Genomic DNA, 11991 nt, shown 5'->3' on the forward strand with positions numbered 1-11991 from the left:
TTCTGAGCCCACTGCAATCATGTCTCCCCTGCATTGTTTAAGGGTGGACGAAATACAGCTTTAGCAAGCCTCTGGACGATCCTTCATCGAGACCATCAATGTCCATTTTATATCCCTAAAAAGAGGACACCATCTATGACTTTTTAATGTTTTAATGATTTTCAAGACTGAATCACACTTAATATAAAGAAGCTTTTTTACTCTGAAGTCCATGCCTTAGAAATGTTCCTGTATCCTTCCTGATTCAATAACCTTGTCTCTGACTTGTTTGGAATTTGTTCAACCCTTTTTCGCCTTAATGGTGTAATTTTTGACAACTACAGGCCGCACCATATAAAGGTGTTATTTTCACACAGTTTGTGTGACTGCTGACCCAATTGGCTGCTCTAGTCACGATGAATTAGGCATATCAGAGAAAAGGGTGTGAACACTTATGCAATGAGTTATTTTGCATATAAATGTTTTTAATTTACATACCTTTGTGAAGCTTTATCTTCATTTTTCCATTAGTCTTTCTTCTGTTGTCAGTATTAAAAAGCCAAATTGCTTTCACTGTCACTCAGTATTTTTTAAAACAATAAAACATGAAAAATGTCATTAAAACCCACGGATACAAAAGTCACATTAAGGTGCCAATCCTCAATAACAGACTTGGGTCTAAGTTCATGAAATATTTTTCAGTGACAACAAATTTACATTGCCTGTTCTAAGAGCTATCAGAAAACAATACACCTGGATCCTACATTATTCTCAATCCTGACAGTGAGATTGAGTGAGACAATTATTTACTTCCCAACAGAATCAATTGAGGGCTAAATAACATAAAACAAAAGCATTCATGGGGTAAAGTCCTGTGCACTCCAGCTTTTCAATAGCCTCACCAAATACTAAACATATATGCAACGCTCCTAATTTCCATGCCCCCTCAGAACAGACTAATCTCCATCACTACACCCATCATCTGCCAGACCAGCTGCTGCCAACCTTCTGACCCCCTCTCCCCCACACCAAGCCCACCACCTAATGGGATAGCGTCTGCATTGCGGCCCCCTCTTTCCTAACACATTTCAGAAAATCATTCCCACTCGCATTCAGAAATAAACTGAAAACCCCACCTTTTCAAATCTGCATTAACACTTGACTCCTATTACTCCCTCAAGCACCACAATTACTGTTTGGAGTGTATGAAGCATAATCTAGCTGTTATAATTCAATACATTACTGAGGTTATTTTTGTACTACTTTTCAGTATGGTAGTAAATGGTTTTCAGCCATCATAAAGCATCTGAAGAAGAATGAATCACCAGGGCATAATTTTTTTTTAATGATTATTTTATTAAATAAACACAGACTGTCCTGATTAGGCACATACAAATTATACAGTCATTCTAGGGATGGATAGTTCAACAGGGAGATAAGGATCTAACTGTAGAACAGTGCAAATGGTGACTCCCACAGACAAAACATAGCAAAAAGAACAACAAAAACAAAACGACAGTCCCTCGGTGTCTTGCAGCTATTACTCCTGCTAAAGAAAAAAACTGAAATCAGTTACACAAGTCTTGATTTAAATCAACATTGACACAGGGTTGTCATTCTGAGGCAGAGATTTTTCTGCAAGTAAGTATGTGTTACCTTTTCGCTTCTGTGCTGCAAATAATGAGACCTCAGGTCATTCTGACAGTTGGCGTACGCCATGCCAAGTCCCACTCCGGAGCCAAATGAAATCGGCCATGTGTGCCCTACAGATGAAACAGGTACTTTATCTCTTACTCAGACTCACTTCATAGTGTACCAAAGATGGCATGTGAAATCCTTTTCACAGCCTTTGTTTGTTTTATTTTAATTTTTTTAACTTTACTATTCATTTTAATAATGAGAAATTTTAATTTTAATAATTAGAACAGACAGATAGGACTATTGTTTAACAAAAAATACTAACTAGACTGTCACAGCGCATAAGTAAAAAAGTGTTTAGCTACTTGTACTGTCTGTGCTGCAGCAGCTACAGAGCATCACTCCGAGCCCTGCTCCTCTTGTCAAGGACCTCTGAGCTAAATTAAAGGTTCAAGACGCACTACAGCAACAATCCATTGAAACTACTTACGTTTGAAGAACAGAACAGAAAACACGATTCCTAGCCCCAGCCCAGTACCTGGAAAAAGAGGGAGGGATAAACACAGCTGCAGTATGACATGGATGACGATGTACCTTTAACTGGCTGTAATTAATACAGTTACAGACCTTTTTCACAGCAGCCATTTTGACATGAAATAGTAGGGTAAACACAGGTGTTATCCATGATACTAATTGAGGTTCTGTTTCATTTAGTGTAGCAGAGCTTTTCCAGTGAGCCAACATGCACAGTCGCAGCACAATGACTCTGTTTGACCTGAACCTTCATTAGTATGATTGGCAACACTTTGTTTACCCTACTATTCCATGTCATGCTGTGAAAAAGGTTTATTGCTTCATGCTTATATAGTTGTTATATGCATATGTAGTCTCATTCTGTCTCTGACTTGCGTACATTTATATTATATATTTTTCATATAACCTTAGCACACGCTTTATTGCTTTGTAATGCAGTGTAGGCATGTCATGTAGTGTGGGGATTACAGTATTGCCCCCATATTGTTCTCTGAAACTGGTTAATAATGTGCTGTAAATTCCTCTCATTTTATAAAGAACACCTGCAGTCTTTATACATAGCCTCGTTTAGTAGCTGTCTATGACATTGCACCAAACTCCATTCAAATATTCGACAGTTTTATGTTGCTCTGCTTATAAGCAGTATGTACATGACTGAATACCTTTTAACGATAATACGGGATCTACTGGTCTATAGTGATAGATTAAGCAATACCTTATTTCAATAGATAAAATCAACTTTACACTGCTGCCTACCGCCATTTCTAACGCTAGCTAGCTACGTTGGTTCTGGAAAAGGTGGAGTTGACAATGGAAAGTTTTCATGGTATTGTGGTATGGTAAATAAATGTTTGTTGGTGTTTTATATGGATGCCGAATTCAGGAGTAGGCAATTATATATCGTTAAACGTCTTAATTAATATCTTAGCAAAGTTGTATGTATCGATAAAGAAAAAAGCATCAAATTTACATTTTCTCAATAGTGGTTTCACATAGATTTTGTTGTTGGAAAGAACCTGAAGGAAACGCCAATATTTATGAGTAACGTTAGGGCGAAAGTACTGAGGGTTACCTTAATAAAAAATAATAATTAAAGAATTTACCTATCAGATTAAATAAGTCATAGATATCTGACTCTCATGCAGTTGCCCTTTACAAGCCCTTTATGGCTAGCTAGTTAGCCTCTCGCCCAGTCAATGACAGCTGTACACTACAGTAAAACCTGCTGCTTATTTTGTCTGTTTTGGAGACATTACAATGCCGTTATACGCAGAAGACTTTGGGATATTTACCGAGTTTAATGGCACTGTCTGCCAAGCATCGGTCCCACTTTTTCCCCAGCTCCTTCTCAGACATGCTGAACATTAGCTCGTGTCGGCTAGAAGTGTCAAACACAGCGGTGGTGATGCCTTCAAGTGCTGTCCGGATTGTTCAATAATTACGATTTGAACGCTGAACGATGCCAAGTGCCGGGTGTTTTTAGGCCGCCAATCTTATTCTAAATATGACTTTGTCCGCTCGATGTTGTCCATACGGCCTATGTGTAAAAAATACATGTGCTGTATATGAAAGCTCGTTTAATTTAATTTAATTGAACGTAGCATTACGCCATTCTTGTAAACCTCGCGAGGCGTTATACCCAAAACGGCTGAATGTCGCCATCGTGTGGTGAAAAATAGTACAGGCCAAACGTAACTCACCTCTACAGACAGTAGAGTACAGTATATTTGCGTTATGGCAGAAAAACATTCACTTTAAAGCATTTTTTTGCAAATTTATTTTAAAGTTTCTGAATGAAATTTCATTTGACACAAATCAGTATACTGTCATGAAGTCATTACAGCATGTTCACCTTATTAACACTTATTTCCTGAGATGACAATATACAATTTCTGACAACATACAGTGAGCAAACATTTGATACTCACACAAAAAGTTGGCATATTTTTAAATTGTTACCATTAAATAAAGATGTGCCACGAGCTGGGACAGTTGATTACTCTGCATCCAAATCTGAAAACTAGAAAACTAAAGTACTAAACATGGAAATCATGTTATATATGAATTCTACAAACAGACAAACGTATCAAATTCATAAAATGAATCACATATGAACGATCCACTGTCACTCCTCAGTAGGCAAACTGTGTGAAACAGCCAAAAGTCATCGTGTTGGCAGTGATTATCAAGCACAGCCTCTAAAAAATGGTGTAGAATACGAGTTGGCATCTTAATGGACTTCAAGTGAACTCATAGCAGGGGTGGTTATGAGCATCTTACGCATCGTGAGCGCGTGTGAACAGCAAAGGGGCACCAAAGAGGTAGAAACTGTGTCCTTGAATGTATCTTTGGCCAAAAACAAAATAACCCCCCCTTTGCTTTTACTGCCTTTCCTCCAGTATATGTATGCGTCTTAGCTCCTACTGAATTCTTGTCAGTGACAACCAAGACATCTCATTAAAAGTCACGCTTTACGTGGAGTACATTCCAACACAACTTCAGTGATAATACACATACTGTGCATATTAAAACGATAGCTATCATCCAGATATACCCACAGTTAAAGGCATACTAGAATGCTGTGTTTAAGTGGCCTTCACTACAAAAAATATGCTGTGGTTTGACTGCATTTCATCTTATGTAAAAAAAATAATGTGGTGAACACAGGGGAAGAGATCATAAACCCCGTCCCCTGGTCCTGAAGGTCTTCTAGCCACAACCACAGTTCACTCTGACGCTGTTCTGATCACTCATTGGACCCTGGCTGAGGGGACTGTTCCTGTGCTGCTGCTGCCGGGTGGTTGGTTTCTTCTCTCGCCATCTTCACGGAGCCCTTGCTGATGACCAGGAGATCTCGCAGCTCCTTGTTCTCAATCTGATAAATAAAAAAATTGTCAGTTCATTCAAAATACATAGCATCTATCATTACTTCTAGTGGTAGAGCACTTTTTAAATACAATACTTTTCAATCTTTGGGCTTGGGGGAAGGTACAAAGTATGTTCTAGTCAAAAGGTTCAAATCCGAGTGAAGTCAGGAGTCACTCGTGTTAAAGTTGACATCAAGATGCATGTCTTTTTTGATTCAACCCTTTAATCAAATTGACAGAAATGTAGCAACTTGATGTATTGTATGTACACGGTATTCAATTACAGTATATTTGTGTAGCTGACACATGTATGTCTGTATGTATAATGTCGGTTTGTGAGCATGTTCAATGTATCTCTTCACCTTATCTAGGAAAGATACCACATAGAGATGCAGAGACAGTATCAGTGTGATATTTTCAGAAATAGCCTCTCAGAAATAAAACATCTGCAGGTGCTCTTTATTCTGCTGTGCTCACCTCTAGTTGAGCGAGCCTCTCTCGAATAGAGCAGTAGTGCTGATCGTCCACCTGCACTGCTCTCCTCATGACCTGTCCCATCTCACATATCCTCTCCACCTGGCTCTGCACTTCCTGGGGGGAAAAAAAAATAAATAAAAGAGTCAGAAAATCAATACAGCTGTGCAACCACTGATTTGAAATCCTAACCTAACGAAGGGCCGAGGAATGTAAAACGTGAAGCCGGTCGGCATACTTTTGCGTGGTCCTCGTGGAGGCTGAGCACCGGTTTGGTGTCCAGCTCCTTCTTGGCCATCATCAGCTGGAGCATCTGCTTGCGGTATCGACCCATGATCAACTCGAGCGCGTACTGGTGTTCTTCGAGAGACAACCATAGTTCTGCAGAGAGAGTCACGAGAGGGTTAGCAAAGACATAAAACACCTGACGTACAACCGACAGAAGAGAGTGGCTTCTTTTAAACCTTTATTCTCCTGCTGTAGTTCCTTGATTTGAGTGTTTTCCTGAGTCAGAAGGACATGGGGCTTGTATTTGGTCAGCTCCTGGATCTCTGAAGTGTCTTCTATGTGCTGGGAGGAGAAGAGAGAGAGAGAGAGAAGATGAAGCCTCTATCAACGACTGTGTGTGTGTGTGTGTGTGTGTGTGTGTGTGTGTGTGTGTAGGGAGCAGTGCAGCAGTGCAGCAGTGCAGCTTCACATAACCCACAGTCACATATTTGAATGAAACCTCTCTGTGAGCGTGTTGATGCTCGTCCTCACCTTGTCTGGGAGGGCATTCCCCACCTCTCTCATGCTGTGCACCCTCTGGCTGAGGGCCCCGGACTGCTCTATCAGGCCCTCGGCGGCAGTGTCGTGCTCTTTCAGTCTCTCCAGAAGGGTCCGGGCATCGCCCAACACTTTTTCTAAAGTGCAGGCCATTTCCCGGGAACGGACAACTCCCGTGTGTAACGTAAACAAGCTGCTCCACACAGCCGGCTACCAGCTAGCAGCTAACTACCCCCAGGTGTAACTACCTCGCAGTGTTAGCCTGCGTTGGCTGTGTAGCCTTAAGTTAGTTAGCCGAGGCAGCTGCAATGCCTTTATAGCAACGTGTGCAAACTGTTGCAGACCTTTGGAGATATGTGTCGGTAACCGGAATAAGTAGAGCGCATACAAATAAAATGTCAGTCGGTGTCTGTTGTCAAGTCTGTCGTTTCCGTCTGAGACTAAACGATAACGTCACTTCTTCTTCCTTGATCAGTCGCAAACCAAACAAGAGGTAAATACCGCCACCTACCGGAGGGTTTGGAGCTGATGGAAGTTTGACAGTAGCAACTGTGAGACTGATTGAACAGCTGTACCGAATCAGAGGCTGTGATTCTAAAAACAAAGCAAAACAAAACAGATGTACAGGATGGACACTGTGGTTTGTTAAGAGTCCAAGCTGGAGAGCAATAAAAGGAAAGGGAATGAAGGAAAGGGTGAGCACTTTGTTTTCTAATTGAGACCAATTAACTTGACACCTTTGTTTCCATCAGGAAAGAGCTAATCGTGGTTTTTGACTGTTGCATCACCAACACGTCTTCTATACCACACAGAACAGAACAGAGGCTGTTTTAAAAAAAACAACAACTTCACAAGTTTTTAATGTTGTTTGAGATTCAAGTCAGTTCCGTTATTTCAGACATAGACGTGAAGATTCACCACGTTAAATAAGAGTTGGTGTGTCATTTTTCTTGTTTCATCCAGCCTACAATGTGGCCATGTTGATGATTTACCTCCCAACTCACAGCAGCACACACAAGAATATGGTAAATTAACTCATATAGACTGTATTGTTTATTTGTATAGTCCTTCTGTGGTTGAAAATCAGGTAACTGTGGGATTTCAAATGATATATATTCATAAAGTTCAGCTCATTTTGTGATAAATTGATGCACACGTTTGAGCAAATTTGAGTGCGACTGTCATCAACATTTCAAGTCTCCACACGTACAATGAATAATATGAGTGAGGAGTGAAGCATTGCGGCCTTAAATGACATTTCCCCCACAGCCAGCTTCATTCTTGAATACATCCCCAAGTTGCAACGTGTGGCCTCAGAAACTCTACCGCAAGAGGAGAACAGTCGCTGTCAACCGGTTCAACACGGCACACGCTTTGAGTTCAGATGTCTTGAGCTAGTGAATGACATACTAATTACTATACTCCCATTAACACGGCTACCGAGCCCAGGTAGCAAGTTATAGAAAATATTACATGTATCACTCTACTGTATGTCCAGTCTCCCATGAATCCCTGCGAGACCACAATGGGCGCTAGTCAACAGCAGCTGCGCAGCAATGGCCCCTCTTCCCGTGTAGGCTCTTTGGTCGTCCTAACGCTGTCAAATATCGCGGTAGCCGCCTCCCTAATCACTACGTAATGTGCCGTGCTGCTTCAAGCGGCGCTGGTGACAGTGCTGAAAGCTGTTGGGGTGAGTTTTTATTCATTTTACGGTTTAATATAACAATTTTAACATTTGTTTGAAATGCCGAAGTGAGGCATTTTCGGTTACTTATCCAACGAGCCTTTACAATTGACCAGGCTCCGCTGTGCTTAGTCATACGCAGAGCTCGGGCCTGGGTGGGGGCAGCCGTGTTTTTCCTCACCATAAATCACCACACGAGCACCAGGCGGCTCAGCGGCGTGCTAGCGAACTGTAGCCGCTGTTAGCCGCCTAGCATTTTGAACGGCCTCTGTACATCGTTAAAGCCTCAATTAAACAGGCTTGTGTGTCTAAAAAACGCGCCCCAGTGTGCACAAGAGACCGCACTTGTGTGACATTGTAGTGTGAAACGTTAGTGACGGACGTGTTGGGGTTGAGCACGAGCTTCCGACCGCTGGTCGTAGTTTCTTTGTTGTCCCGTCCTCGTGCCGTTAGCTCAGATAACGTTATCTTTCTTTTATTATCTAACCTATGAGAATAAACTCTGTTACCGGGGGTTTATTGGGACTGATTAGCTGTAGGTGTAAATATCCAGTTTAATAACTAACGGTTAAGGTTTAGTCTCAACGTCCGCAGACACCGTCCCAAACTCTGCTTTTGTCTGTTCAGTTACATTTCTGCCAATAAACCTTTCTGTCTGAGCGAAGTGCGCCATGCCATCGAACAGCTCTACACGGTGATTTTTACTGAAATAAAGTCATTACTCGGTCATCACGTGAGTGCGAATAGCCCGTGGACCCTCCGCTTTGTAACAATCCTCGAATAACTGTCCACAAAGTGTGTAACTCCATTTTAGAAACGTTTAAGTAAGTGTTTTTTTTTTTTTTCTGGACGGGTCTTGGTGTGCCTGTCTCGGTGTACAACAATGACACGATTGAGCGCTTACTCTCCGACAACTTTCTGAGCAGAGACTGCGCGCCACGTACCTGCGATAACTACCAAATAACTCAGAAACGTCTGGGGTGCTAACTATTTGAGCTAACTCGTGTCGTAATGACACTGTCGCAGTGAATTAATTTCCATTTTAAGAGTCGGAAACGCCCGGGGGTATTGGCTGTTTACGACTTTAGCATTAGCGACATGCTAATCCGTCTGGTTCCGTGGGTCCACACAAGGTCATTAAGATGATGGGATATATACTCAACTGTTAATGTGTGCGTACTTTAGACTAACGGGCAGTGAAAAGGGGCGAAAGGCAACCCGTCCTCGGTAGTTAACACTCATTTTAGAGTTTTACATGTGTTGGGAATTAGCTGGCTAGCCTAGATGTGACGTTTTTGCATGCCGCAACGTGTTGGATCAGGCCATGTTAGCAGCTCCAGCAGAGGATGGCGGATTGCTGGGAAGTCACATGGTTGGTCCTGCCAGGGTGGTTGTTGTTCGGGCCCAGATCAGGGTGGCACCGTCGTGTTAAAGCCTGCGAGACCTTATCGATTAGCCGTTCTGTCGTATCTCGGATAGTGTGTGTGTGGCTGGCTCTTAGTCTTTGTTGTTTAATGATTACCGAGATAAAACCGTAGACTACTACTCATGAGAGAGTGCTGAAACGTCCAATCGGTGCTGGTGCTTCAGTGGGTGGACTGTTTTCTCTTTCTGCGTCACCAAAGCTGAGGAAGGGGGAGCAGAAAAGCCAATCTCCTCCGAGCTTGTTTTCACTGGAGTCGTCTGTTGTCATTGCTTATAACCTTTAACCCACTTAACCAACCCACCCTGTGATAAATGACTTGCTTTCTACTGTCATTGGACTGTGCAGCTTTAGTTCTTGTGGGACAAGAATTCACCCGAGCTCTGCAAATGAAACTAAAACACACACACAAAGCTTGTTTGTTAATGTAGATTATGGCATTTGGGTCTGAATAGCAAGCAGGCAACCCTCTCTACTGCTAGGAATCCATTGAGCATTTCCACAATGTTATATTTTAACTTTCCAGGAAGTATGTGGGATGGGAGTCATTGCAACACAGTCACAGCAAAATGGATATCATGTGTCCTGGGCTGGCTCACCCAGCTTGTTTTGAAAGCAGTGTATTTAGGTCAACAACACTGTGCTTTTACCTACTGAAGGGGGATCACTTTCTAAGTTTAACTACATTTAGCAAAATTCACTCACGTGGTACAACACACACAAAAACTGAATATCACGGCCCGAACTGAAGGTTTGCTCCGGGACTAGTTGATCTACAGCTCCTGCCTGCTAGTCAGCTGCCTGTCATTGTGGGCTGTATCCAGAGGCATCTGAGGAAAACCTATTTTTATACTTGTGAGTCTGGGGGCAAAGACTCTAGTGTTCTCAAAACAAACTTCAGGCCACTGGTCTTCAGGCTTGTTACTGTTGTTCACGTGACAGAAAAAAGTGAAATTCTTATCATTTGACTGTAATTACATTTCACTGCCTCACTGCAGGCTCTTGGAGCCCCTTTGTCTTTTTTGTGCCAACAGTAAACATTTGATCTGTGAAGTTTTTTTTTTTAATCAACATAGGGTGAAGTCAAAGTCATCAATTCTGCTGAGCTAACTAAATCTGCTTTTTCTCCCCCAACAGTATGAAGTGAAACGGAACTGAATTTTTGTACCATCCGCAACTGCTTCAAGTTCAGATCATAACAAAGAAACCGAAGATCAACCTCCCAAGACAAGCAAAGTTGCAACACCGAAGACACACGGAAAAAAAGGATCACTTCAACGGTTTAAAACACAAGAAGTAACCAAATCCTGAAACGACCAAAGAAGACACACATCAGCCCAATTGAAACACAGAAGAGAAGCAATCCTATGCCCAAGCATATTCTGAGAAGACAATAACTGATCTGAAACCAGAAGTTTGTGCCTACTCAACAGCTTTGACAAAGCACACGTCCCAACGCTGCTCCTAGCCCTCCTCATCCTCACCACACCACCGACTCACCGGGGTGTGGAGTGGGCTGCTATCTGCTAGTTTTTTTTTTTCTCTTCCCCATAGTTCCTCCCATCTTCCCTCCCTCTACTCTCACACTGTTTTCATTATAATTGTTTTCTAAGCAGTGTTATTGCACCTGCGTTTGCCTTTTTCTTTTTTGAGCTAGATTTCTCCCCCTTTTTGCTTTATGCAACCATCTAGAACTTGTGCCAGAAACCTGTAACAAGTGTGTGTGTGTGTGTGTGCGCGTGTGTGTTCAACTGTGTGCGTGAAGAGATCTGCAGGAACTGCATAGTCACTGAGATCCTAAGAATTACAAGATTCAAGACGACAAATAAAGGTGGGTGTCAGTTGTAGTCCCTTCATAACACGAGACCTGATAACTGTACTTTTTAACTGTTTAGTCACTTATGATTTAATTAGTCATGTTTTGAATGATCCCCCCCCCCTGCCCCCCCAATATGCTGAAAACTTTTCCCTGTAAGTGGTTTAAAAACTCACAAAGAATTTGATACTGCAAGTTGGGTCAGAAACTGTAATTGGTAAATTCCCTGTTTGTACACATTACCCTAATATACAGATGTACAAACACAGATTGTGTAACACTCTCAATTCTGATTCAGTTTGGCCAGCTGTGCTGATTTTTGGGCAGCAATGCAGAGGTAGTTTTCTCACTGAACACAAACAACAATGATATTGTTCCTGTTTGCTTTAGCACATCCAACTTTGACCAGTACCTATGCTTTTTTTTTTTTTTTTTTAAATTGGTTTTATTGAAACTCTGGATTTGTGCGCTCATCAATTAGTTTGGGGTTCTCAATTTTTAAATTGCAGCATCTTCAGTGACTATTTTGCAGCCGCTGATTTCACTGATTGGCACATCTTCAAAGAAAGGACAACATATTAGCTCTTGGCACATGATTAACATTCCTCATATGGAATGAGTGTGATATGTGACAGAACTGAAGGTTTTATTGTCAGTGACCTCTAGGGCTGCACGATATGGTAAAAACATCATATTGCGGTTCATGCTTATGTGGGAATTACATTTTCTTTTTTCATTACAAATTGACTTAAATTTGGAGAACAAGATTTGTAGACCAGGCTATCTGCAGCACTACAGTACCTCATTATAA

The 11991-nt window shown here is 41.8% G+C and overlaps 3 protein-coding genes across 13 annotated transcripts in view; 1 reads left to right on the forward strand and 2 right to left on the reverse strand.

The window, feature by feature from the left end:
* Positions 1 to 1314: 1314 nt before the first annotated feature.
* micos10 (mitochondrial contact site and cristae organizing system subunit 10) lies at positions 1315 to 3595 on the reverse strand. Of its 2 annotated transcripts, none has more exons than XM_035656754.1 (4): positions 3444 to 3595; positions 2108 to 2155; positions 1636 to 1742; positions 1315 to 1525 (listed from the first exon to the last, which is right to left on the reverse strand). In XM_035656754.1, exons 1-4 carry the CDS (start codon positions 3514 to 3516, stop codon positions 1520 to 1522), a joined length of 234 nt encoding a protein of 77 aa, XP_035512647.1. In that variant the 5' UTR covers positions 3517 to 3595; the 3' UTR covers positions 1315 to 1519. The 2 variants fall into 2 exon arrangements, with proteins under 2 accessions (XP_035512647.1, XP_035512645.1); XM_035656752.1 differs by having other exon boundaries at positions 1315 to 1528; positions 3444 to 3590.
* A 316-nt stretch (positions 3596 to 3911) lies between these two features.
* sike1 (suppressor of IKBKE 1) lies at positions 3912 to 6720 on the reverse strand. The gene is made up of 5 exons (XM_035657110.1): positions 6252 to 6720; positions 5957 to 6062; positions 5731 to 5873; positions 5496 to 5609; positions 3912 to 5026 (listed from the first exon to the last, which is right to left on the reverse strand). The coding sequence occupies exons 1-5, from the start codon at positions 6408 to 6410 to the stop codon at positions 4898 to 4900; spliced, it is 651 nt and encodes a 216-aa protein (XP_035513003.1). The 5' UTR covers positions 6411 to 6720; the 3' UTR covers positions 3912 to 4897.
* Positions 6721 to 7798: 1078 nt separating this feature from the next.
* The window catches only part of csde1 (cold shock domain containing E1, RNA-binding), a 15074-nt gene continuing 10881 nt past the window's right edge, over positions 7799 to 11991 (forward strand). For 6 of the 10 annotated variants that reach the window (XM_035657100.1, XM_035657102.1, XM_035657105.1 and 3 more), the window contains exons 1-2: positions 7800 to 7947; positions 10502 to 11195. The gene's annotated coding sequence lies outside the window, so the exon portion shown is untranslated. Of the gene's footprint in view, positions 7948 to 10501; positions 11196 to 11991 lie in introns of all 10 variants that reach the window. The other 4 variants (XM_035657101.1, XM_035657103.1, XM_035657108.1 and 1 more) reach the window with 1 other exon arrangement.

Source organism: Morone saxatilis, unplaced genomic scaffold, assembly GCF_004916995.1.
Source record: "Morone saxatilis isolate NCDOM2014 unplaced genomic scaffold, NCSU_SB_2.0 Contig15, whole genome shotgun sequence".
Lineage (NCBI taxonomy): Eukaryota > Metazoa > Chordata > Actinopteri > Moronidae > Morone > Morone saxatilis.

What these genes read in the sequence shown, in the direction of transcription:
- sike1 (XM_035657110.1), bottom strand. Translation starts at nt 6,410, where the DNA reads ATGGCCTGCACTTTAGAAAAAGTGTTGGGCGATGCCCGGACCCTTCTG. An exon ending in GGAATGCCCTCCCAGACAAG is followed by an intron (nt 6,063 to 6,251) that starts GTGAGGACGAGC and finishes TTCTCCTCCCAG; the next exon opens with CACATAGAAGACACTTCAGA. An exon ending in ACTACAGCAGGAGAATAAAG is followed by an intron (nt 5,874 to 5,956) that starts GTTTAAAAGAAG and finishes CTCTCTCTGCAG; the next exon opens with AACTATGGTTGTCTCTCGAA.
- micos10 (XM_035656752.1), bottom strand. Translation starts at nt 3,516, where the DNA reads ATGTTCAGCATGTCTGAGAAGGAGCTGGGGAAAAAGTGGGACCGATGC. An exon ending in AGACAGTGCCATTAAACTCG is followed by an intron (nt 2,156 to 3,443) that starts GTAAATATCCCA and finishes CTCTTTTTCCAG; the next exon opens with GTACTGGGCTGGGGCTAGGA. An exon ending in TTCTGTTCTGTTCTTCAAAC is followed by an intron (nt 1,743 to 2,107) that starts GTAAGTAGTTTC and finishes TTTCATCTGTAG; the next exon opens with GGCACACATGGCCGATTTCA.